General features: G+C 40.3%; 1 protein-coding gene across 1 annotated transcript; it reads left to right on the top strand.

Annotated features, from left to right (window-relative positions):
- Positions 1-5,327: 5,327 nt before the first annotated feature.
- LOC109901027 (uncharacterized protein C4orf54-like) lies at positions 5,328-27,573 on the top strand. Its single transcript, XM_020497005.2, has 2 exons — positions 5,328-10,278; positions 23,030-27,573. The coding sequence occupies exon 1, from the start codon at positions 5,666-5,668 to the stop codon at positions 10,256-10,258; it is 4,593 nt and encodes a 1,530-aa protein (XP_020352594.1). The 5' UTR covers positions 5,328-5,665; the 3' UTR covers positions 10,259-10,278; positions 23,030-27,573.
- Positions 27,574-27,989: the final 416 nt, after the last annotated feature.

Raw genomic sequence — 27,989 nt, 5'->3', positions numbered from 1 at the left:
ACGGGAGCTACCTCTCATGTGAATGCGTGTGACTGCTGGCAGACCTCTGACTCATTTCCCTCTCATTCAGCCCCCCTTCATAGTAGAAGTCTCAAACAAGTTTCTAAAGACGGTTGACATCTAGTGGAAGCCTTAGGAAGTGCAACATGACCAACATCCCACTGTATCTTCAATAGGGGCTGAGTTGAAAATCGACCAACCTCAGATTTCCCACTTCCTGGTTGGATTTTTTCTCAGGTTTTTGCCTGCCATATGAGTTCTGTTATACTCACAGACATCATTCAAACTGTTTTAGAAACTTCAGAGTGTTTTCTATCCATATATACCAATAATATGTGTAACAGTATAACTTTAGACCGTCCTCTCGCCCATACCTGGGCGCGAACCAGGGACCCTCTGCACACATCAACAACAGTCACCCACGAAGCATCATTACTCATCGCTCCACAAAAGCCCGGGCCTTGCAGAGCAAGGGGAACTACTACTTCAAGGTCTCAGAGCAAGTGACGTCACCGATTGAAACGCTATTTAGTGCGCACCGCTAACTAAGCTAGCCATTTCACATCCGTTACATATGCATATATTAGCAACTGGGACTGAGGAGCAGGTAGTTTACTCTGGGCACCTCTGGCCACCTTATTCATCCAAGCTACTCAATACTGCCCCCAGCCATAAGAAGTTTTAAGTCAGGTTTCCTTGATATTACGAAAGGTGTTCTCCAAAGGTCGATTTTGGGCCCTGTACTATTTACTATCTATATAACAATAATGGTTTGTCTGTAAGTAATTGTAATCTCCACTTGTATTTGGATGATACAGTTGTGTATTCTGTAGCCCCTTCTGTTGACATAGCTCTTTCAGAACTCCAATCTGCTTTTTTTTTTGCTTTGCAGAAAGTTGAACTGAAAATGGTACTTAAATGCAGGTAAAATGAACTATATGTTATTTTCCAAAAAGCTTTAAAATGTATATGATGAAAATGCATATGTACATTGGGTGGTGCCCATATCTGGGTATCTAAATATCTTGGTATCTGAATTGATGAAAAGCTTTTTTTCAGAAAGTATATTGATGAGTTAAGAAGTCATGAATTAAAATGTGCTTCCTTTATAGGAATAGGGCATGCCATTCGTTAAATAGCAGAAAACACATATTTCAGTCGATATTCCTTCCAGCTTTAGACTATGGCGATATCTATTGTCTATATAAATGGAGATGCCACTGTGTCTAAGCCATTGGATGCAGTTTATCATGGCGCATGTTGCTGTATTACGGGCGATAGGTTCAGTACACATGACTAAATTCTGTAGGCTGGCCCTCTCTGAAGTCTTGTAGATCAATGCACTGCTGTCTTTTTGTTTATTAAGCAATCTTATGCAAACTTCCGTTATACCTTACTTACGTCATTGTTAAATTACAGAGATACGAGTTACCAGACCCGATCACAGCGATGGCTAACTCTAGAGGTCCCATTGATCACTACGTAATTATGCTGCCAGCAGCATACCACCCTGCATACCACTGCTGGCTGTGATTGGGGACACTGCACTGTGTAGGGTGCTGTCTTTCGGATGGGACGTTAAACGGGTGTCCTGACTCTCTGAGGTCATTAAAGATCCCATGGCACTTATTGTAAGAGTAGGGCTGTTAACCCTGGTGTCCTGGCTAAATTCCCAATCTGGCCCTCAAATCATCACGGTCACCTAATAATCTCCAGTTTACAATTGGCTCATTCATCCCCCTCCTCTCCCTGTAACTATTCCCCAGGTCGTGGCTGCAAATAAGAACGTGTTCTCAGTCAATTTACCTGGTAAAATAACAGATAAATAAATTAGGCAAATCTGCATTCAGTATGTATGTAACGATTTGCAGATCTTTCTGCACCTTGATGTTGTTACCGGTAGTGCAGTTCAAGTTGTTCAAGTTGTTAATGGAAGACCTCATTGTTGAGGAATGTGATTGCTTTTTAAATTGCTTTTAGTGTTGTGTTTTTATTACGTTTATTGAGGCATTGGTCTCAATTTGACTTCCTGCTAAAATAAAGCTACATTTAAAAATATTTAATGAATAAACAATGATAAGGCCAAACATTTTGGTTCGATATACAGTGTTGTTGTTCAGTTCCCTAAAGCGTCCATTGTACAACTGCACAAGACTGCCCCTTCCACAAGCTCTGGAGAAAATAGTTGTTGTATGTTCCAACACTGTATGACAGAAACTGATCAACTATGTTATGAGCTATTTTGATTTTGTAAATATATAGTCTCCGATGACAGACTTGCGTAGCTGGTTAACACACACACTGTCATGCCCGCTCTATCCCCTTGTACTGTTTGGATTCGGACCTGTTCACTGAACCCCTGCCTGTCCTGACCTTGAGCCTGTCTATCCCCTGGTACTGTTTGTACTCTGACCTGGTTTATGAACTTTCGCCTGTCCCCGACCTGCCTTTTGTCTACCCCTTTTGGTATAATAAATATCGGAGCTCAACCATCTGCCTCCTGTGTCTGCATTTGGGTCTCGCCTTCCATACAAGTCTTTCCATTTCAAGTATTTGAAATATAGATCTAAATTTGTGACATTTTAGTATAGTAAATGGAGCCATTTTAAATTGTTTTTGGTGTGAGAGAATCAAATCGGATTACACATTTTGTGACCTCTGACATAATGGTTCCTTCCCTTGCATTGATAAAAAATCTCATCAGATGAGTTTGAGTAAATTCATTCAGAAATCCATTGATCTTTTGAATGGGACTACATATCATTATGAACATTACCTACATTATAACATTATTTAGGTTATTCAAAAAAATATGATATACTTCCTGTGGAACATTTGCCCATGTGTTGGTGTATTTGTCTGTGTGTGTTTATGTGTGAGGGTTTAAAAGATCTCCACATAGACTGTTCAGGGCTTTGATTAATGTTGGTCATGATTTAACACCTGCTGTTTTAATGTGCCCACTGTAAGTAACTGATCCCAACATGCTTGCATGAGGGGCGTCCCCATTTTAAATAGCTGCCTAAATTTATCAGCTTTGTGGAGGTCATTTAAACATGTGGGTGTGTCAGAGAGTTAAAGAACCCACTCATAACTGACACCAAGACACCTTAGAGACAAATGCAGTCAAACCCCCACACCTCTCCCTCATGTTATCAAAGCTAGAGAGAAAGGTGGTGGGTGTCAAGAGTTTAAATATTCCCTATGAGTGACAGGAGCTGTTAGCTGGAGCTCCTCTCACATGCAGAATGTGGCCATGTTCCAGAGCATGAAAACTGTAATGTATCATGGGTAAGTTGTGACTGACTGATCTACAAATAATAATGAGTTGTTATTTATGATGCAATGTGATTTGTAGATTCGGCAGTTTCCTGCACCCCTTCACAGAACTGACCAGACAGTATAGGTGAAACAAAAGCAATATGGCTGAAACTAGGTGAAGGTATTGCATAACACCCACCCAGTCGCCTGTGATGACAAGTGAACGAGAGCAGAAGGGAGGGGGCAGAATTTTGGAATGGAATGAGGCCCGGTTCTACCCCCACACCCCTCAGTTTGATGTCAAGTTAGAAGCCAGAGGGACAGTCATTCCTTGTCACGAGGCTGTGCCTGTGCCTCATCTGCATATCCTGCTTACTTTCATTTATTGTGGTTTCGGAAAAATAAGAGGTATACAACTGTGTGTGTGTGTGTGTGTGTGTGTGGTCACAAAGGCTTACCAGGGCGTTAATAGCATCTTCATAAGCACTACATAAATGCCTCAGAAATCTTGTTTTGGAAAACAGCTGAGGGATGGGGCTGTAGAAATGTAACTCATTTATAAGCTATATTCTTCAAGAATCAATGGCTACTTAATGTTAATTTAAAATATCATCAATGTCTTATTTCTCCATTAGGCCTACTGATTCATTACTGAGCTCTGGCCACCAGTCAATGACTGAAAAGTTAGAGGAAGACAGATCAACAAAGGAGCTCAAACAATATAGCATCTATTCAGAAAATGTGCCAGGGAACATCAATGTTTTATATTTGAATAATGGTTATTCTGCAGAAATGTGTGTTTGATGTCCACTGTCCCCCGATAATGTTTTTGGCATTTCGGATGAAAACGTTTGAATACCACTGCTGTACAAATTTGGACATTTTTTTCATCATGTTTGTCACCAATATACAGTCAGGTCGATCGCAAAGTCCATACATACTGTATAAGATGAGAAAAACATATACTATTGTTGACGCATTGGATCGCAGTCCATGCTGTGAGTTCCACGATGGAACTTATTGGACAACCTCCCCGGTTCTCTTTATTTGCAGCTGTTGAAAATCGTGGGTGGAGCATTGATAGCATTCAGCTGTCAAAAAATAGTTGTAGTCCAATGTATTGCAGCTATCACATAAATACAGCGAATAAGAGCTGAAAACTATTTCGGTTTCTAATATCAAAGTAGTCTAGCAATTTTGTTAATTTGTTAGAGACATTGATGCTCTGCATTTCTGATCTCCCCTTTCTTTAGAAAATATTTCCTTCCGAAATGTATTTATTTACTTAGAAGGTATTTATTTCGAAAGTATAGAACGAAAGAAAGAAAGTTTTCTAGGAAAATTAGCTGTTCTTCTAGGAAAGGTGACGCACATTCCATGTCCTTAACTGCGCTTTGGGCATACAGAAGCTGACGCGACAATTATCTTGGAAATAGGAGGAAGCTACAGTAGCGTTATTAAAAACCCCTTTAAAATATTTCGAAAATATATATATATTTTTTTAACTTTTTAATTATGAGTTAAATTAGGACCTAATATTTTTCATAAAGAGTAGGCCTACTGTGCAGTCAGCGAGTACCTGTGCTGTGCGGCACTGAGATTTAGCTCCATGCACGGCTGATAAAAATAGCGCGTCTTCCATTCCGTCATCTTTTATAGCCTATGTGTCACATATGCAAGTGTTTAAGGCAACACTATAGAGCTTTGATGTTTACGTTTTAGTATCTAATACACTGCATGGGCGCACCAAATATTTATTAGAAAATACAGTAACACTTTGGGTATTCTGTGGCTGTGCATAATTCATTGTAATTTGGTACAGGGGAGATCATGTTCACGCGCATTCCACAAGGGTCCACATGGTCATTCGTCTCTCTCTCTCTCTCTCTCTCTCTCTCTCTTTCTCTCTCTCTCTCTCTCTCTCTCTCTCTCTCTCTCTCTCTCTCTCTCTCTCTCTCTCTCTCTCTCTCTCTCTCTCTCTCTCTCTCTCTCTCTCTCTCCCTCTCTCTCTCTCTCTCTCTCTCTCTCTCGATTGTGCACCGCTACGTTATCAAAGAGAGTAGCATCAAGGAGATTAGCATGTAGTCCTAAATTCGCACGCTGTGGCGAAGGTTTGACCCCAGCCTCTGCTAATGTAGCTGATATGTCATCCGAAATGTTACTCGAGCGTTATACAGACAACCGTCATCGAGAGAAGCGGTGAAGAGCAACAGCTCCATGCGCTGAGAACGGACAGCGGAATATTCAACAGAGTGCATTTGGAATTCCGAGGGCAACTAGACTGACCCCCCTCTCACTCTCCCTCCCTCCTTCACTCCAGTCTCTCCCTCGTGCAGAGTTTTCCGTCCTGTGTCAGGATAACATCGCTATAACAGAGCATTTCTGGCGGTAAGAAACGGCACAAATGGAAGCAGTTGAGAAAACTCTCACTTACCGAGACAACACCGGACCTTATAGAAAGCTGCTCCCTGGAAATAAAGACAAGGACAAGTGCAACCCTAAAACAAAAAGTGACGAATACAATTATGTTGATTTGAATGACTCAATTGATATGAAATCAGAGGTCACAAAAACGGTTAAAGTGGCTTTTACCGGTGACGGTAACCAACTGGCGGTATTCAAATGCAACAGTGATACGTCCGGAGAGAGGAGCCCCAGGATTCGCGAGATTGATGACAATGTGGATAAAATCTATGAGGTAAAATCCAAGGACAAGTCAGCAGATAGGCCTGTATCGGAAGATCCCCCCATGGACACGTCTTTGACAGAATTTAACAGCAATGTGGACTTGGAGAATGACAATATGACAGAACTCCAGAGCGAAATTGTGCCTCGTGATAATAATGTCCCCAGCGAGTGTGAGGAGTTACAATACACGGACATGTATTTGAACAGTAAATCCGAATCGGACGATTGTGAGAGCGTAGTATTGTCGGACCATTGTGCGCCTGATACCGTGATAGACGAATCGCACTACATTACAACGCACGAAATCCAACTGACAGAGCTTGACCATGATGTCGATTATGATTTTGGACGGGGAAGCTGTTGGGATATTGAGGACGATAATCTGGTTTATTCATTTGTGGATTATGCCTCTTTTGAAAGCGATGAAACAACAGAGGGGACTTTGATAGGCCTCGTGGATGGTAGGAGCCTGGCGAAAGTGAAAAGCAGTAAGGCGCAATATAATAATGTGCACCAAAGTGTTGCTGGTTGTGCAGTTGTCAGCACTGGGAGTGAGTTTTGTGACTCTGACAAATGCCCCAGCTCAGATGAAAGCATTTGTAAAAACCAAAATGGTAGTGGGAATTCAGCGGGGCAAATTCACCTGTCAATCAAGACCTCATCCACAGCGATAAACGACTATAACAATACAATTGAAAATGAAAACATTTGTTATCATACCAAGCATGTGGGAGACAGGAGTCACTTCTTTTTTACAAGCACTGACGCCAGAGCGGAAGCCTTGTGCGATAGATCCCAATATTTTATCCCAGCCCCGGGACGCCAACACTTTGCAACTAAATTAAGAGGGAAAGATGTTAACGAATATTCCAGCGGTGCGTCCAGTTCAATAAGTGAACTGGACGACGCTGATAAAGAAGTGCGTAATTTAACCGCGAAATCATTTAGGAGTTTAGCATGTCCCTATTTCGATGCTATACATTTGAGCACTTCAAGTGAGTCTTCAATGTCAGAATATGGGCTTGGTTTAAACAAGTGGTCAGCTTTCGTTGACCTTAAATATGGTAACATGTCACAGGGCAGAGAGCAAAATCTAATCGCCCAAAAGAGTGCAACTGCAACATTTGAAATGAGCAAGAACGCAGAGTATAAGAGTATAAATGGTATTGCCATAAGCAGTAAGAAAGGTCCCCAAACCAATATGTTTTCTTTGAATACAAAAATATCTAGTCCACAACATGCATCTTCCTCTACCCAAAACGTAGAGTTTACAGGCCCATTTGAACCAGGCAGTGAGGTTATCACTTTGACCAAGACATTGGATTTTCGCTGTAATGTTGAAGCGGGGTCACCTGAACGCGGGAAACCTCCCAAATATTCAGAAAATGCCTCAGGAGCACGTTCCATGGATGAAGTTCCCGGCACCTTGCCAGCAGAGCCAGAATATGAAGTGAACTACCAACACAGTGACGCGGGTGATAGCATGGAAGGCACACATAAGAAGGCAAGTTTCGCATCAAGTCTCTTAAAAAATGTAATATCCAAAAAAATGCAAGTTGAACAGGAGCGCAAGATGGAGAGGGGGGAGATACGGGACACGCATCCCACGCACTCCCCATGCTTTCAATGCAAGGATCAAGATGGGGTAAGAGAGAGGGATACAGAGAAAGGCGTGCATACTAGTCAAACCTCAGAATCGGGTTCGGGATACACAAGCAATTCTTCTGATGAACAAGGGGCTGTGGACCTTAGACCTAATTCCTGTGACCCCAAAGAAGAGCTTACTGAGGCATTAGAAAGCTTTCAGACTATAAATGAGGCACGATTAGATTTTCAAAAGGATGCATGCGAGCCCACAAGAGGATCCCTGAGCCATAGCCAAAACAGCGCATTCAAATCATGGAGGGATGGTGAGCCAGAGCCCCAAGAGAAACATGAAATTCGTACCATTTTAGATGGGACACCCTCGACAACAGATTATACGGGGGAAAGGGAGTTAGACTCCAGAGTTGTAAGTAGCAAGCTAACTAAATTGTCACACTTGTTTGTTCCAAGTTCCCAGCTTCTCCCCAAAGAAAATAAATTTAAAGAAAAGGTGTCAGACAGTACTTTAGTCGGTGCGCAAAAAGAGCAACGGGGGTACGGGGAGAGAAAGTTTAGACCTGACAACAATGCAGGAATCGTGAAAGGGTCAAAGGCACCCGAGATAAAAATACGTCTGAGGAGCGTAAAAGAAAACAAATGCAATCCACTAAATATTGACAAATTGTTAACCCCTAATATAAGTTATCCAATAAAGTCAGCAGCTGACTCCAAATGTCAGGTGCTGCCAGCGTCAGATAGAGTGCCACACTTTACGGTTAGGGATATAAGGGACAATAAGTGCAAGTTTCAGACGCCAATTCATCAGGTTAGAGACGTGCGTAAATTGGTCAAGAGTTCATATCGTTTAGTCTCAGTGGATAACAGCGAGAGTAAAGGCGCAGTCGCCTCTGCTGCTGCCTCATTACGCGAAGACAATAAAGGTTCTACGAAAGAATCCGATAAGAAATCGCCTCCCTCTTCAATTGTAATAAAATGTCAGTCTGTAAATACAAATAGCAGTACTAAACAGCGTGTGCTTGTAACCGAGGCTCCAAAGCGGAGACAAATTGAGAACGATAGGTCATCCCCCAAACCATCTCCAGAATGTGCCAAAAATGAACCCATGTCGCTGCACAGGGCGACGGGCAGACCTCCAATTGGCTTCGCAAAACAGCCAAACACAGATCAGTCCGAGGCTAAACAAAAGCAGGAAAAAATAGTCGAGGCAGGTGAACGCAAACCGGAGTCGAAAATACCAAAACAGGTGGCATTAGAGAAACTAAAGGCTGCCGTTAAAACAATGGAACAGCTTTATGTTTTTGACAGAAATGAATGGAAGCGCAAGAGCCAGGCTCCCTGGCCTATTACAGACAGTCATGTTCTGTCACTTATTGCTAGAGAGGAGCATGGTGGCCCCGAGGAGCCAGGTGCAGCAGGTGGCAGGGAGAGGCTTAGTACAGCGATAAACACAGACAGGTTGCCAGAAACATGCAACATTAAAGAAGAGAAAGGTTGTCTAAGAATAATCCATGTCCCATTAACAGAGGACACCTTTAAAACCCAGTCACATCAAAGTAAGACGTTTAGTAACAAAAGCGTGTTTAATTTGGCGAACAGCATTAAGACAGCTGTCAGTAGCAGCAGCTCTAATAGTTGGAATGGGCCACAAACCTGTTCTCCATCACATGCAACCTCTATGGTGAAAAGCATTAGCTCTAAGACCCCGAAAGCTCCACTGTCATTGAAAATATCCCCCCCAAAACGAGCCCTTGTAGACAGGGGAAGGTTCAAAAGCAGCCCCACCACAGAGACTCCACCACAGTCCATAAAATCTGGCAATCCAGACTCTGAAAACTACTTAACAATACCTGTAGAAGGCAGGAGTGTTGGTCAAATGAAACTGCCCATTCAAGAGCAGGTATTCCCAAGCAGCCCTGCCGCCAGTCAACCTGGCATCACCGACACCAAGAGACACAAGCATAATTCTATCCAGTCCCTCAAACAGTCCCCTGTTGTCATAGAGACGCGGGCCCCGGATACCGCCACTACCGCCACCATCTACCACCACTCTCGACCAGTGGTCAAGCAAGGAACGCCCCAGCCGCAGGTGTTCTGCTTCTCCCCCTCCATTGCCCCCTTGCCCACCACCCCTTCGGGGGGAGACCCCTTCCAGCGTATACAGAGGAAGATGCTCTTTGATCCCACCACCGGACAATACTACCTGGTAGACACGCCGATTGAGCCAGTCACCCAGTGTCTCTTCCACCCTGAGATTGGCCAGTATGTGGACATGCCCATGCCTATGCCTCCGCCACTGCCAGTGACCCCCATGTCCGTATCCCCCCTGGCACTGAACCCGGGAGGGATGTACGCACCCACCTACATGATCTACCCGGGGTTCCTCTCACCCACACTTGCTGCCCAGACGGTGATGGCACCACAGGTTGCAACCCACATGGTGTCCCAATTAGAGGAAGAGAGTGGGGAGACGGCTCAAGGGAAATACACCCTGGTGAAGGAGGGTAACATGATGGGGGCAGAGAGCCCCTACTACAGTGCTACGGGAGAGTCAGTGCCGGCATCAGTGCCCGTCACCCAGGGGAGTGCGGTGACGTCAGAAGGGAAACCAGCGGTCATCAGCATCACGTCGCAGCAACGCCCGAGAATCATCGCACCGCCCTCCTTTGATGGGACGACCATGAGCTTCGTGGTGGAGCACCGGTAACCACTAAGGGAATATACACAGTGAGTCACATTGGGTGTTTCCTTCTCACTCATGCTTGTACCACTTCAAAGCTGTACAGTCTGTGGCTGGAATACAACCTGAAATAACTCGTATAGATATATTATATTGACAACATGCAAAGAGCCCACTCTGTATTGGAATACCACCAAACATGGCATTAAAATGTTTACATAGTGTCTTAGTGTCATAGTGTTTCAACTCCACTTTTTGACCGCATAAAGAGCAGTTGAGTATTCTCTCTGTATGGCCCCGATTCCGAATTTGGAAATGAAGCCTTTCCTACGCACTTCTCAGTAGTTGGTATTCAGACTTGCCTTATCGGAACGGGCTTTACAGGGGTGGTTCCCTTGCGCGCGCTGAATAAATGTAATTCAACCGCTGAAAACCCTCCGACTTGCACGCCAACAGATTTTCTCGTGGAGTTTTCATTCATTAGGGTTTTCAGGTCATTTATCTTAAGCCATCCCTTTAAATACGGTGTTCTTTTTAGTTAGAATTTTAGCGACACTCAATAGAATATATAGAGATGACGGGTTCAGAATACTAGGGATCAATGAAAGAAAGCCATCTAAATAGGCTAAATGCATATCGTCTCCATTTCAGCACCAATTGGTAGATAAAAATACTCAGATCTTTATATTATTTAGTTTTAGGAAAATAATTATGAATCATAAAAAGCAGGTTGGAGATTATTTACTCACAAAATAAAGAAAACTTTGGTTTGATTAAAGATGCTCTGCCATTTCCCAAACTGGTCTCAAAGCATTTCGTATGATTCTGTATTTAAATAAGAGATACTCCATTTAGTATGATATGTAACGTTTGGTATGGTTACATAAGATAGTTGGTTAGTTTTGGCAAAATCTAAAGTAGTGTTGTTGGTCAGGGTGGATAGGTGGGCATATACAGGGAATGTTTAGCAACCCAAAGGACAACTTTAGAATTTTAGCTAATTAGCATATTTCCAACTACTTAGTCATTTGTATCTACTTTTCAACTACTTAAATTTTACCTTTATTTAACTAGGCAAGTCAGTTAAGAACAAATTCTTATTTTCAATGACGGCCTAGGAACAGTGGGTTAACTGCCTGTTCAGGGGCAGAATGACAGATTTGTACCTTGTCAGCTCGGGGGTTTGAACTTGCAACCTACTGGTTACTAGTCCAACGCTCTAGGCTACGCTGCCGCCCCTTAACAAGCTAGCCCTTCCCCTAACCCTAACCTTAACCCTTTTAGCTAACTCTTCCCCTAACCCCAACCTTAGCCCTATAATTATTTCGTAAATTCGTAACATATTGTACGTTTTGCAATTCATAACATATAATACGAATTGTAATTTGTAACATATCATACGTGTAATGGGTAGACATCCACAAATTAATACAGACCATACGAAACGTATGATTTACATACAGAATAATATTACATTCTCTGAGACCAGGTTGCAATTCTGATTGCAAAATTCTAAGAGTTGAGTTTGTGACAAAACAAGCAAGTATAGTGTAGAGAATCATTGTACAGCTGTGAAATATTTTTTCCATTACCAAAAGTATTTTCAGCTGTTTGAAACTGGTGTAAAAAAACGAAAGTGAAAGATGCAAAAATGAAACTTATGAACTGGAAGCATAGAAATAGAACACATATAACATATATAACGTTTCTTAGACTTGCTTTCAATGAGAATTACAGATACACACATAGTTATGTGAATTTGGTCAGATCACCCAAAAAGTTACATATTGCAGCTTTAATTCTGAAAATGGCCAAATTCAGTTCTTCGACCCATGATAATGTTGGAATATTAGTGTACATAGAATTATAATAGGGAGAATAGTGTACAATAGTAGGCTATACCCTCGTCTATTGCCTGCATTAACCATGACACGGCGAAGTACTGTGCCAGGCGTTGGGTTCAAACTGTTATGGCTTGGTCTGTGCTCCGCTCCATAATATTTTAATTAGCCTACATGTCTTTTCTTACATTATCAACTGATTCTCAGCAACAACCACCCCACCGTGACGGCGTTTACAGAGGAAGCAAATTAAGTTAAATGAAACAACTGTAAATGTAATGATAATGTAGGCTTTCCTAACTGAAGGGAACTAACAGTAAATTGACAGTTGAATATGTGCTGTTACTGACGGTCGATACTGACAGTGGCTAAATATTTAACGTGATATAAATAGGAAACAGAGAAAGCCAGGGTAGCCTATAATTCAGATATTCAAGAGTGCCCGACCCTGCAGGTTAGAAGGCTGTAAAATTTCAATTCTGCATAATGGCACAGCATTTCACAGCTTTTTACACTTGGAACCATCAGGATCACTCGACCTTATTCATGGTTTCCGTGCCCATAAAGGTGGTGGAATTATGAGAGAATTAAGTCAAGGTCAAAATACGATGTATCTGTAAACACACCTCCGCCACACCTTCATTTCTTAGATCTCCACCCCGAATGAATAGCAGGTGAATGGCATGCTTAAGTTCAAGGTCAGAATAGAGAGAAAAGTGCATAAAAATGGAATTATGGTGCATTTATGTGCACTTAACTTGGGTTGGAATCGGGCCTTATGAGCCTTATGAGAAATAATAGTTCAGATTTGGTTTGAGATTAGTGTGAAGAAATTAAGAAATGTACAATTCCCACCAAGTTGGTTAAAGATATTGAATGAAATCTTAAGCACCAAATTCATAACATATTGTACGAATTGGAATTCGTAACATATACGAATTGCAGGGGGGTATATTTTTTTGGTAAGTGGTTTTGCGACAGTTTTCATAAAGCCTTTAATTAATGCACCATTATTGCATTAGTATTAAAAGTGCCATGCCTCCCCCCGCCCTCCCATAAACTTTAAGATGAATGAGGAATTTTAGATATTATGAATTAGTATAATGAATGATGAGCCCAGATTGACTTGGCACTTTTCTTATAAGTCCCCTGAATTGTATTTTATTTTACATTGCTGTCTCCATTGGTATTTACTTGGTATTTACTAAGAAATTATATGGTAACAATGGGTACTTTCTGGTAATCACTTCAAATAAGTAAACAAAATTGGTAACTAATTATCTGGTAGCAGGTGTCTACGTGGTACCAGGTGTCTTAAACTCTGATGCCCTCTGGTGGCATTTTCTAAACAATGTATAATATTGTATGCTATCCTCACAAAGTACATTTTGGTTCCTAAACTATGTCCTACAACCACATGCTTAGTATTGTTAGAAAGGTAAGAACTGAGGAATTCTGATAAAAGTGTCAATGTGACTACTAGATACAGCAGGCCAAAAATCCTGAATTCCCCCCCCCCCCCCCCCCCCCCCCCCAACCAATTACTGTAAAAAAAAAAAATCTTTATTAACATAAATGTACGATCTTTAACCTAATGGTGGCTCTCTAAACATGCACAAATTCCCATAGGAAGGTCTGATTCCCAGTTTACCTACTAGACCAGTGGTTCCATGCTGTTTTTTTTTTTTAGGAACTTATTTTTTCAACATACTCTTGAATGTTGTAACAATAGAATGCACTAGTGGAATCCTCTTGTCATGTCAGTCATTGCATACCGTAGATAGTTATTTATAACTTTCCAGAAATGTCCATATCAAAATAGCCCATGTCAACTAAAGTTTTTTAGGTTTTTTAGCCTATAGATTTTGTTGGAATGTTCGAGTCACTCAAATTTCACATGAATACACATTAGACATGGCAAAATGTATAGAATTGCAAGATAATTTGCTTTAAAACTGGAACATTTTCTCTACACCTCTTGACAAAATGTGTAGAATTGCATAAAATAAGATTTTAAAACTGCAAAATGTTCTCTCCGTCAACAAGATCGGTGTGAACAGTTTCCAATATGTCATGAACAGTGCTTGTACCCATAGAAATAGATGTGGCATGTGCATGGGGGGAGCGGGATGCTCCCCTGTGCTGGAAGGGGGGCCTGAGTGAGAAAAACATTGGCAGCCCCTGCACTAGATAGCTGTATGTGATCACATGTCTCTTGGCCACTTTAAACCGGTTGCGTCTGGTTTGGGTAGTGAGTCACTGTGCCAAAATGGCTGAATGGATTTTCAAGCCTGACATCTTAAATTGAACCTAGCAATGAGGCCTTTCAAGGTATCCAGATTGTTTATTGAAATAAGATACAGACAGGTGAAGAAATGTCTAACTTATTTTCCAATTCACTTTCCCTATTGTAAAACAATTGAGATAGATCAACGGCACATGTGGAGAATGTGTAACCAATGTGAAATGGCTAGCTAGTTAGTGGTGTTGCGTGCTAATAGCGTTTCAATCGGTGACGTCACTCGCTCCGAGACCTTGAAGTAGTGGTTCTCCTTGCTCTGCAAGGGCCGTGGCTTTTGTGGAGCGATGGGTAACGATGCTTCGTGGGTGACTGGTGTTGATGTGTGCAGATGCAGATGTGTGCTGGGTTCAAGCCCAGGCAGGGGCGAGGGGACGGACGAAGGTTATACTGTTACAAATGCATACAAGGTAATGTGGGTGGAGAAGGAAATGCATTGCTTTTACAATGAACATCAAGGTATACCCTTTCCATGCATACTAAATGTTTGCAGTTTTGGTGACTTGAACGACATTGCATACTACGAATATAGGTCATGATTTATGGCCTTTATGGGGAGAGGTAGGGGTGGTGGTGTCACGCATGTCACGCCCTGACCTTAGAGAGCTTTTTATGTCTCTATTTTGGTTTGGTCAGGGTGTGATTTGGGTGGGCATTCTACGTTCTTTTTTCTATGTTTTTGTATTTCTTTGTTTTGGCCAGGTATGGTTCTCAATCAGGGACAGCTGTCTATCGTTGTCTCTGATTGGGAACCATACTTAGGTAGCTTTTTCCCACATGGTTTTTGTGGGTAGTTATTTTCTGTTTAGTGTTTTGCACCTTACAGGACTGTTTTGGTTTTGGTTTCGGTTTCGGTTATTCCCTTTGTTATTTTTGTTAGTGTTCAGTTTCAATAAAAAGCATGAACACTTACCACGCTGCGCTTTGGTCCAATTCCTCTTCTTCAGATGACGAAAACTGTTACAGTGGAGGGTTTCTTATGAAATTGCCAGCAGTAAGATTTGAGTTCAATTCCCAAAATGACAAGGGCTGTAGCTTTCAAATGATATGTCACTTTCTATTTTCAACAAAATAAATGTACAGGGCCCAAAACAACTGCTCAGAGTTTAACAGGCTAAGTAACATATGTGTACTTCATAGGTTATTGCTATAAGTAAGTATAAGTACCATCTAACAATTACATTTTGTAGTAAATATTTGGTAATCTGTGTGCAATTATATAAAGCTCAATTAAAAGGGCTTTTTGATTAATATTACATTTACACACATGCCATGTTCAGAACTCTCAAATGAATGCATTTCTAGTAAGAGACTGAAAATAAAAACGTTTTGATGTAGTTGTAGGAATGGAGGGTTCCATACTTTCTAATGTGTAATGAGTCATTCCTTTAGCCTTAGCAAATGTACAGTTGAAATAGGCCCCATAATTCCTTTACAACATGACATCTAATAGCTGGTACGAGGTCGTCAATGTTTGAGTCCCTGGATGTGGGCCAGCCCAGCGTTTAGAGGCATGTGGTTTTGTGCAGACGATTTGATGTACTACATTATGTCGGCCAGCATGTTTGAGTTGTGCCCGTAACAAATGGCAAACTGCTAGTTTTACGACACACCCCGGGGGTAATTCGACTCTGGGTGGGATCTGGTTGGACTTGTGGTCCGGGATAGACAGTTCCCTTTCTCTGCATTACACACTGGCGGGCTATTTCCATAGTACGAGTGTGTGTTTACAAGTTTATTCTCAGGGTTTGACACTTGTCACATAAAGGTGACCTGAACAATTGTGCTTTAACAGAGCCCTCATGCTGTCTAAGCTGATCGTTATTCCATGGACCACTGGCTGATTTAAACAATGAATAAGGTTGAGCAACCTGTTGGTTCCAAGTGGAATAAAATCTACTTAATTTTTTCCCAATAGAAATAGCACCATTCTCCATGCACTGTAATTACAGTCATATGGCAGCTAACTGAAGAATATTAACATATGTGACTCACCACCTGGATATGGTCTTATGTAGTAAAATGTGAAATGGTGGTTTTTACATTGGATAAAAGTAGAGATTCAGAGCTACAAAATGCTATATCATATACTGCATTTGAATAACAATGGGAAAGTAATTCTGCTTTGAAAATTGATCAACTTGTAAACTCACTTTTGAGAAAATGGCCTTTGAATGTTTAGCGAAGAGCTCTTCTTTGTCTACATCCATTCAGTATCGTTCACACCCTCTTAAGATTTTGCCCCACCCATCTTGTTTCAATCTCGGATCGCACACTTGATGCTCTGGCCGATGATTTGTTTACTTCTTGATAACATGAAAACAGCCTAATCAGCTCTACTGGCAACAATTCCATTACCCTTTTTTGCAGACGTTTACCGACACCGGCCGTATTCAACGGGTATTGTACACACATCACATAACGTTAGCTAACGAGCCAGCCAACTAATGTTAGCTAGTTAAACAACAATCAACAAAGTGCCAACACTGCCTAACATTAGACTCTAACTAGAAAAGCAAACAGCTCTGGGAAACTAATAATAACGTCTGCTAGGGAGCCAGCCAGCTAACGTTAACTAGCTAGCTAACAGTACACTTTACATAAAGACATATAGTTAGCTAGCCAGGTAAACAATGAACCTAGCTAGGTAAACAACGTTTAAGATCACCCACATCACGTAACGTTAGCTAACGTGCTAGCCAGATAGCGCCAGCTAGTTAAACAACAATGAACAAAGTGGCAATAATGCCACAGTGCTGGGAGCTAACCAACCAGGTCCAGTGTTAGCTAGCTAACATTAGGCTTCAACTAGAAAAGAAAATGGCTCTGTGAAACAAATAATAACGTCAGCTAGGGAGCAAGCCTAGCTTGAAATGAAACCACTTTCTGTCAAAATTAGAAACGTGTAATATCTGAAAATGTAGCTAGCGCTAGACTATCTTACCTGTATACATCATGGACGCGTCTCCCTGTTAGGAATGTCATACCACGGTTGCCCTTAGTTTTAAAGATGTAATCCAGAGACAGGTGTTTTCTCCATCTCTTTAGCTATCATACTCTAATTCCACTGATTTCAAAACTTGATCCTCCAGAAAATGGAGAGCAACACTTATGCAGCTCCACTACACAATACATTTTTTTTAAAGCAGTGTTCGACAGGATTACCAACGCAGACTGACGAGCTCAAATAGACAGACGCCTTCAATATGGCAGACCAATCCGAACTCCTCTCTCGGCATGTCCAGCCCAGCCAATAATGGCTAGTGGGAAGGTTGCTACCTTTTTCCGTGGCTTAACCAACAAGGCTTGTCATTTAGCAATTGTTTTCATATTTACAGATGGCATACAAGTTTGTTATTAAGGCACATAAATGTTCACATGTTCAAGAAGGCATTTCTGCCAAAAGTGCATTTCAATTAAAAAATATATATTTTAAATTCAAACAGCTCTCCTGTGAAGTTGCAACATTATGCTTAGTTTCCTGAATCGGGTCACTTATCAACTTTTCCACAATGGAGTTGATGAAATGCTGTCCTTATTAATCGCAAGGATGAAAATTGGAGCCCTAAGTTATAGGCTTCTGTAGCCATGCGCAAATAACATTAAAGGGGAAAACCTACGGAGTTGATTTGTGATTTCTAGTATGTTTTAATTATATGCCTCGACTTTTCAATGTATAACAAAAAATGGTATCATGTTAAACAATTTGCCATTTTCGGTAGCCACCATCAGTTATACCCACATACTGTATATTTATAACTGTCAGTTTAGTGTTCATTTCCTTAAATTTTGCATCATTCCATTACATACTTAGATTACCTTTCTTTCCTCTGTCACATTTGTGTGGTTGTTCCTGAGGATCGCTAGCAATAGTTGCTCATATTAGGTATGAGATAAATAATTTGGTATATAAGTATTACAAGTTCGACAGTAATTTGGGACATGTAGCCTACATATGTAGCAGTTTAAACTTGTTTGCCTGGCGCCGAGTTCATGACAACTAGAATGTTGTCACCACAGTTCCATGATTAGTGGGTATTATTAGAGTAGATTTATAGCTCTACTGTTCAACCCCCATTGTATACTTTGAATCAAACCACTGTAATTTTGACTCACCAATATATTTAGTGCGTAAAGTCTCTCCAAACCTGTTTTTTTTATATTCATGAATACTTTCCTGACAATAAATAGATAACATACAAGACCAAAGTATTTTTAAATCGACCAATTGGTGCTGAAAAGTAGACAAATATGCGTGTATTTAGGGCTATGTGACTTTCTTTAATTGATCCCTAATATTCTGAAACCGTTAACTACATATATTGTCTGTGGAGAAAATTCAAATTAAACGTACACCAAACTTAAAGGGATGGCTTTAGATAAATGTACACTTTACTTTACGCCAGTATTTCCACTAGTTACCTGGTGTTTGCTAGAAAATGATCTGGTAACAATACTTTCTGGTACTTACTTTAAATAATTATACACAATTGGTAGGCCTACTTGATGGTGCTTGTTTTAGTGAATTCTAAAGAAAGAAAAATGTTTTTCTGTGTTTTCAATTTACCCTATACTTTCGAGGTAAAGTATTCACAAAGCGTCTTAGAGGTGAGTGATGATGTGGAATCAGTTTTCTATTTTAGAAATCGTAATGTTTAAGATTATATTGACTGGTGGGACAATATAATCTTAAATCTGGCAATTTGAATAGCCAGATTGCTAAATAGTCAATGAATGGTACCAAAACTATCTCCACTGACTGTATCTTGCACTGACCCTACGCACACTCACTACTTTGACACTCCCACACAAAGCCCACACACATTCACATACACTATGCACAAACACATAACACACACACACATACATTCACATTACACACAGATGCGCACACTCACCCACTTTTACACTCATAATTTGTTGCTGCTACTCTGTTCTTTATATTGCTCTTATTATCTATCCTGATGCCGATTTTTATTTGTAGTTAAACATCACTGCACTAAAACCTTATAAAATAATGCACAACTAGCATTTTATAGGGACTCACAAAAAAGTGTTATCCTTAAGTACAGTACGTTGGAATAATGTTAATAGTAGGCCAGTAATCAAATCAAATCAAATTCTATATGTCACATGCGCCGAATCCAACAGGTGTAGAAATGTTTAGTGACATGTAATCTACAATATAGGCTATACAATGCCACACTAGCTAGGTTTCCATCCAATTGGCTGACAGATTTTCATGCGAATATTCTAAAATCTGCATAAATAAAATATGCCTATTTTCCCACCAGAGATGTGTTTCCATCAAATTGACTTGTTGCAGATAAAAGTATGTGCATGATGACGTAGTGCAGATAAAAATGACTTTAGCACTTAAATCCTCATGTACCAAATAAAAAATACAAGTTAAATGGGTTTCCATCGAATTTTCACATTCAAGGGAATGTGCCCACTGGTTTGCCAACAGCTTGCAGATACAGTGTGGGTATATGATGAGATTATTATGGTCAAAAGAGCAAGATTATTTTAATTTGTCAAATGGCAGCCAAGCATCGATCATCATGTTACCAGCATAAGACCCGCGATATTTATTAGAAAGGAGCATAAAGCTCACCACCTTGCACTTTCACCACCCTGTGAAGTTCATCATAATTTATTTAATCTGTGGCCTAATAAACTGAATGTTTTCCGGAGTCGTAGTGGGAGGACCACACAACATGTCATCGCGTGACTCCTTGTTTACTCCGATATGATGGTTATTATATAAATATTTGCATATAAGAAGAGCGTTTTCACTGTCATTTATTGCATTATTAAGACACAAAAAAATCCCACCTTGTCTATCGTATTTTGTTTTGTCGACATTTGGAAAGTTTATGACAAATTTGCTGTTTCCATCAGTTCTGTCATGACATTTTTTGTCCGGCATGTACTTTACGGGCATAAAAACGTTGGATGGATTCCTGGTTATTGTGACAAAATACAGTTTAAATGTTGAATATTTATTTCACACAATTTTATGAATTACGTCTACATTTAACTTAATTACATTTATGTAATTTGGGTTCCTCAATATTAAATTGATCATATATGTGAATGGAGATTTCTATTGGCACTGTCCTTCGTGTATTGACATTTGTGGATATATTGAAACTCAAAATCAATTCATAATTCTTCACCTCAATGCACCCTCTCCTACCCCTTCTGTCCTCATCTTCTCTTTCACACACACACACACACACACACACACACACACACACACACACACACACACACACACACACACACACACACACACACGTGTCGGTGTATTGAGACAATTGCGTGAGGGATACATGTCAGCTGGGTCAGTGGCAGGGGAGTCAGATGGGGTTGAGTTGTAGCATTGGGCACGGCTGGGATAGCGACGGGAGAGAAAAGGTCAGGCAATGTAAAGTATTTGTTGTGCTGAGGCAGGAGGAGGGCAGCTGCTGGGAGAGATCAAATGCTGGGGGGAGGGGGGGGAATAGGTGGGTGAGCGAGGCTGCAGCAGGTTAAACTTTTTATAGGTCGCCCCTCTCTCCAAAAAGGGGAGGTGGAGTGGTGCTGACCTCCAGCTCTTACATAAAGGGATAATATACTTTTACTTCGTTTTACTGTATATTTTAATGGTCACACTTTACATTAAGTTGCTCTTATTCCTGTATAATAACACCACACAAAACCTCACACCAAATATTTTGACCATGTCAAAAGACCATGTTATATGAAATGTTAGACCTATGTAATAACGCTGTAATTACTCAAGTAATAATGTTGTTTTATATTATAAGTTAATTTAGTAGTTGCTTTGTAATTGCATCATCAATTATCGGTACATCTGAACAAAACACATGTGGGACAGGTACAGGATGGCAATAACAACTACCGTAGTTGCACCAGGAACACACAATCCCTCCATCAGTGCTCAGACAGTCAGCAATAAGCTATGAGAACCTGGACTGAGGGCTTGTAAGCCTGTTGTAAGGCAGGTTCTCGTCAGAAATCACCGGCAACAATGTCGCCTATGGGCACAAACCCACCATCGTTGAACCAGACAGCAAAAAGTGCTTTTCACTGACGAGTCGCGGTTTTGTCTCACCAGGGGTGATGGTCGGATTCGCGTTTATAATCGAAGGAATGAGCGTTACACCGAGGCCTGTACTCTGGAGCGGGATCAATTTGGAGGTGGAGGATCTGTCATGGTCTGGGGCTGTGTGTCACAGCATCATCGGACTGAGCTTGTTGTCATTGCAGGCAATCTCAACACTGTGCGTTACAGGGACGACATCCTCCTCCCTCATGTGGTACCCTTTCTGCAGGCTCATCCTGACATGACCCTCCAGCATGACAATGCCACCAGCCATACTTCTCTTTCTGTGCGTGATTTCCAGCAAGACAGGAATGTCAGTGTTCTGCCATGGCCAGTGAAGAGCCCAGATCTCAGCCCCCTTTGTTCAGAGACACAATATTCAATTTCTGTTGGTCACATGTCTGTGGAAATTGTTCAGTTTATGTCTTAAATGTTGAATCTTGTTATGTTCATACGAATATTTACATGTTAAAAGTTTGCACAAGTGAAAATAAACGTAGTTGACAGTGAGAGGATGTTTCTTTTTTTGCTGAGTTTAGCATGAATAAATGAACCAAAATCACTTTTAAATGAAAATATGTAAATCATTATTTGAATATGTTGGTAACCCGTAACCCGTATAAAAAATACTTTGATAATACTTTGTCTCAGGCCTCTGACAACACCCATGCCAATATTTCCTCCAAACACCGGCTTCGAGGGCATTATCACTTATATAACAGCATGCTAGTACAATGTTATTGTTGTGGCATAATCCACTACAGCAGTGGATCCCAACCTTTTTTGGTAACTGTACCTGGAGTACTTTTTCGGTTGCTCTGCCTGGAGTACCCTAGAAGTACCCCCTCATGTGCATTTTACCTGTAAGCCTATGGTCTCATGAGTCTTGTCAAGTACCCCCTGTAGATAGGCCAAGTACCCCCAGGAGTCCTAGTACCCCTGGTTGGGAACCACTGTACTACAGCATGCACAATGTTCTGTGAAAAATATCTGGTTTTATCTTCATAAAGACGTCCCTAAAGCTAACATAATGGTGTCCTGTCACTTTGTCAATACTTGAATCAATACAATTAAATAACCTTAAAAAACCTTGTCCAAGCCAGAACAGCCTGTTTCTGTAGTGAGTGTGTGAGGTAGCTTGATGTAAGTACATCTGGACAGAATGCCAGTATATCACTGGGCCTTACCCCAAATTCATCTCCTTAATGTCAAGAGCCAAGCATGGGGTCCCATTTTCTTTTCTTTGCTATGACTCACCGGGGTTTGAACCCCAAACCAATGTCAGGGAGGACACTCCAATCACAAGGCCACTGAATTAGCCTGAATACAATTTCTTGACTAATTAGTATCACACAGGTATAATAGTTAATGTGAGTGTTAAATTCACTGAACCGTTGTTGCAAAAGTGGATGTGGTCAAAATATTGTGTGTGAGGTTTGCCAAGAAAACAAAAACAAATTCAAGCCTTTTCAAATTGACCCTTACCCTGATTAAGTTTTATAACATGTGTCCTGACCACAATCCTTTGTTGTTTTTCTACACAGGAGTGCTTCTTGGGGAGCCTGTCCAGTCATAAGTAGATATTTCATGGTAATCTTCTCACACCCTTCTTCGTACCCAGTCCACCAAATTCCACCTGAACCCACCATGTTTCCAAGCCCAACCACCTGCCACCATCACCGCCCCATCCAACTCTATCCTGCCGGTGGTCGTTGCAGCATGTCTGTATCTGTAAAGCTATGCCTACTACTTGTTTGTAAGGTAGCTAATTGCTTTGTAAGACTGCTTTCGGATCTGTATTTAGATTACAGACCATCCCTTTTTGTTCAAAAGCATTTGGATTCAGGCACTGCAATATTGTGATTCAAAAGGAAATAATGACTGTTTTCCTATTAAGATTCAACATTTTAGACACTTTATTGGGTCCACAAACCATGAATTCAGCATGTTTCCCTTCCTGTGAAGCAGGAATTCAGAACAAGATGTGTTTTGTTTCTCGCAGTTATTGTTGAAAAAATATATTGTAGCAAACAGTATCATTCATCATACAGTAGCATACAATGTACAAGCTGCTATGATTCATGGGAGAATAAGTCAAGATTTCGATTTAAATGGAAGGCCCATAAAAGTCACACGCGCGTGTGTGTGTGTGCGTGCGCGGGTGTGATTGCCCCAACAAAAATATTTAATCAGTAGACATAATCAGTAGACAATAGACATCAGTAGACCCTATTACACCATACATTGGGAAACATTTGCATTTGCAGGTGGGTCAATTCCAATTTAATACATCATATAAATTCAAAATCCAACCCAATTTTTTCTCTTTCTCTCTGAACTAGCTGCACCCATTGTTTCCTAATTTTGCAGGTAATGGCCACACAGTTATTGCATTGTGTGATTTGATGTGCTTTTATTTGACATTCGTATGGCACTCTCTTTGTATGCAAATAATATGAGGATAGACTTAAGAGAAAAGCTGGAGCCCTGGGACCTGCCACATATTTAGTGGTTGTTCAGGGTCAGAGGTTGGCTATATAGTGTATTTGGGGCAAACATTTCCCAAGTAGCTTTAGGCTTAGGGGAGCCAGCTATAGTTGAGACATTTTAGGGGATAACTTCCTCTATAGGTTTTGGCTAACTTTTACACTCATGTGTAAGAGGACAATGATATGGTGCCTGTGTGCACTGTAGGTGTGTAGTAATTGTGAGGTATTATGCATTATGTGAACAGACAACAGGCTGGCGTGCTACTTCAGCGATAGAAAGAGGGCATAGAAGTAGAATACAGAGAGCTCAGATAAATTAGAAATGCATCAGTCAATTCATACATGAGTATTTTTTATTTCAGTTTTCACAATGTTTTGGGTGGTTGCCTACTTGTAAACAGAAATGGGAAAGGAATTGTCTTTCCCTTTGATCCTTTTGTTAAATGGCAATTATTTAAAAAATAATGGATACTGCCAATTCATGCCCATTCTGAATACTTTTAGAATAATTCTGAATGCCAATTGTAAATAATGCTTATTCAAATCAGGACCATGGTTGGGTTGAATTCAAATTTAAATTCAGTCATTTCAGGTTATGATTTGAAATTAAATTAAAAACACTAATCTTGTTCTTTCCTTATGAACAATTATGCAGTGCAACAATAGACACTCATGCTTAGTGCAATGGTGCTTTCTTCATTTTTGAATATGCATACTGTAGGTTGCTGTTTTTCTTGTTTTACAAATTTGAACATACATACAAGGTATGTGGAGCTGCTGGTCAGTCTATGAACCTGAATTGTGTAAAAACATACATTTGAGTTTTCCGTCCGTGACAACATACTGTACAAAAATAGTACCCTGTGAGTTGATTCCACTGTAGAAGAAAGTATAGTCACAGTACAACCCACTGGGCCATGGATCTATAACATTTAAAAAATGTTCACCTGTTACAAAAGGGTGTATTAAATTGACTTATAGTATTTCACCTTCATCATGCAAACATTTGGATTCAAACGTCAAACATGATACCTTTCAAAATGTCAAACCAGAGAAGACTATGTATTTTTTTTATTGTATTTTATTCATTTCTTGTGTTGTTGGTTTTTATGAAATGGTTCATATACTGTGGTATGTAAACTGAATTTCCTTCTTAAGGGTTTGTAATTGCTGTTGGGCACGTTTGTGCACTTGGCAGGCCAGCTAAATTATTTTATTCACCAACCAATAGCAGTGCATACTATAACAGTTGAAAATTGGTTGATGATGTTTCTTGTCCTTCAAAAGGAAATTCGTTACACATTATCCTGATGAATTGTTGAATACTAGAATGTAGTCTAATTGAATTCTGACACAAAGTAGCACATTTTTCTGAACAGTACATTCACACTACTTACAGTGCCTCCAGAAACTATTGAATTTTCCAACATTTTTGTTGTGTTACAGCCTGCATTTAAAATGGGTTAAATTTAGGTTTTGTGTCACACACAATACCCAATAATGTCAAAGTGGAATAATGTTTTTAGAAATGTTTACTATTTCTTTTTTTCCAATTGCATGGGCTCACTCTGTGTGCAATAACAGTGTTTAACATGACTTTTTTAATGACTACATCCTCTCTGTACACCACACATACAATTTTCTGTAAGGTCCCTCAGTCGAGCAGTGAATTGGAAACACAAACCATGGAGTTTTCCCAATACCTCGCAAAGAAGGGCACCTGGCAGGTGGTAGATGGGTAGAAAAAAATCTGACATTGAATATCCCTTTGAGCATGGTGAAGTTATTAATTACACTTTGGATGGTGTATCAATACACTCAGTCACTACAAAGATACAGGCTTCCTTCCTAACTCTGTTGCCAGAGAGGAAGAAAACCGGTCAGGGATTTTACCATGATGCCAATGGTGACTTTAAAACAGTTACAAGGTTGAATGGCTGTGATAGGATAACATGGATAAACAACATTGTAGTTACTCCACAATACTAACCTAATTGACAGAGTGAAAATAAGGAAGCCTGTACAAAATAAAAATATTCCAACAAGGCACTAAAGTAATACTGTAAAAAATGTGGCAAAGCAGTTCACTTTAGGTCCTGAATACAAAGTGTTATGTTTGGGGCAAATCCAATACAACACATTACTAAGTACCCCTTTCCATCTTTTCAAGCATAGTGGTGGCTGCATCGTGGTATGGGTATGCTTGCTTTAAGGACCGGGGAGTTTTTCAGGATAAAAAAGAAACGTAACTGAACTAAGCAAAGGTTCAGTCTGCTTCCCATCAGACACTGGCAGATGACAATAACCTAAAACATAAAGCCAAATCTACACTGGAGTTGCTTACCAAGAAGACAGTGAATGTTCCTGACTGGCCGAGTTACAGTTTTGACTTAAATCTATGTCAAAATCTATGGCAAGACCTCAAAATGGTTGTCTAGCAATGATTAACAACCAATTTGACAGAGCTTGAATACTTTTTAAAAGAATAATGGGAACATGTTGCACAATCCAGGTGTGGAAACTCTTAGAGACTTACATAGAAAGACTCACAGCTGTAATTGCTGCCAAAAGTGCTTCTACAAAGTATTGACTCAGGGGTGTGAATACTTATGTAAATTAGATATTTCTTTATTTCATTTTCAATAAATTAGCAAACATTTCATAAACCATGTTTTCACTTTGTCATTAAGTGGTACCGTGTGTAGATGGATGAGAAAAAAAATCTATTTAATCAATTTTGAATTCTGTCTGTAACAGAAGAAAGGGTGGAATAAGTCATGGGTTATAAATACTGTAATGAAGGCACTGTGTAAATATGTGTATTTAATTTGGTAATGTTAGATGTTCTAGTCTAGCTGACTACAACAGAAATATGTTATTACACTGTCATTACCTTTGTCTCTTCATTGTATGTCCATTTCTGAAAAGTTACATTACATTTTAGCTCAACTTAGCTGATGTTAGAATTTCATAACTTACTGAGTTATAATTTGTCACTAACATGAACAGTCATGATATATGTTAAGCTTAGTCAAAGTGATAACATAATTTAGTAAAGAACTACCCAGACACACTGTAGCATAAATTATGAGTCATTGAATAAGAAATCTCAGTTTACAGCTTCACCTAAGCACAACATCCCTCCCAAAGCCCATAAATCTACTTGCTTTCATGTTCCCTGATGCCCAATGAAAGAAACATTCTGTGTAAATGCTTGCTTTTTGAAAGATGTTGATAAGAATTAAAGACTGATGGGGAAGTCATTTTGCGATGGGAGAAATGTACGTGAATGAATGCATGAGAAAGAATGGCACTATTATGATTGAGTGGCTACATTAGCCTTGGTGTCTGCAAGACAGTTATACAAAAGGGACATTATGTATGTATTGTGAAAGTATTATGCTTTACGTACTTAAGATGGTGGCCTAAGAAGGAGCACGAGACCGGGAGATCCATGCAGAGTTTGTTAGATGAAGCAGTGCCATGTTTGCACTTGCAAGGTGATGGTGATGAAATATGACAAGTAGACTGAGGTGAAAAGAACACGCTGTAGGCCCAAAAGCCTATAAGTGTTTGGAATAAATGAAATTGCAAGCTAATTAACATTGTCTGTTGCGTATGTTGCAGATCCTGGTTGTCTTGCTTGTGTCCATTTTCTTTGCTAAGGTACTTCCATAACATACTGACAGTGATCAAAGCTTTTGGAATTACAGCTATCTTTAAACACACTAAGTGGTGTCCCAACCAGTGTTTTTCTGGTCAATTTGTATAATTTCTGTTGCTGGTAATATGATGTCCCCCCAACCCTTTCCAGCAACTTTCTGCTCTACTGAATCTGCTCCTGAAAAATTGTATCCCGAGAAAAACAAGAGGAGCAAATTGATTTACTTGGAGAGACACATAAAAGTGTTGGAGTCTGCCGAAGGGTGCAAGGTTAGCTTTCTGATGGCCCTGAAACCTCACCCTGCCTGGGCTTAAGTTCAACCTGACAGTTTGCTGGTGTGTTTACATCGTT

This window comes from Oncorhynchus kisutch, linkage group LG12 (assembly GCF_002021735.2).
Source record: "Oncorhynchus kisutch isolate 150728-3 linkage group LG12, Okis_V2, whole genome shotgun sequence".
In the NCBI taxonomy this organism is placed as follows: domain Eukaryota; kingdom Metazoa; phylum Chordata; class Actinopteri; order Salmoniformes; family Salmonidae; genus Oncorhynchus; species Oncorhynchus kisutch.
Note: the sequence above shows the minus strand (reverse complement) of the source record. Positions and strands in the feature narration are given on the sequence as shown.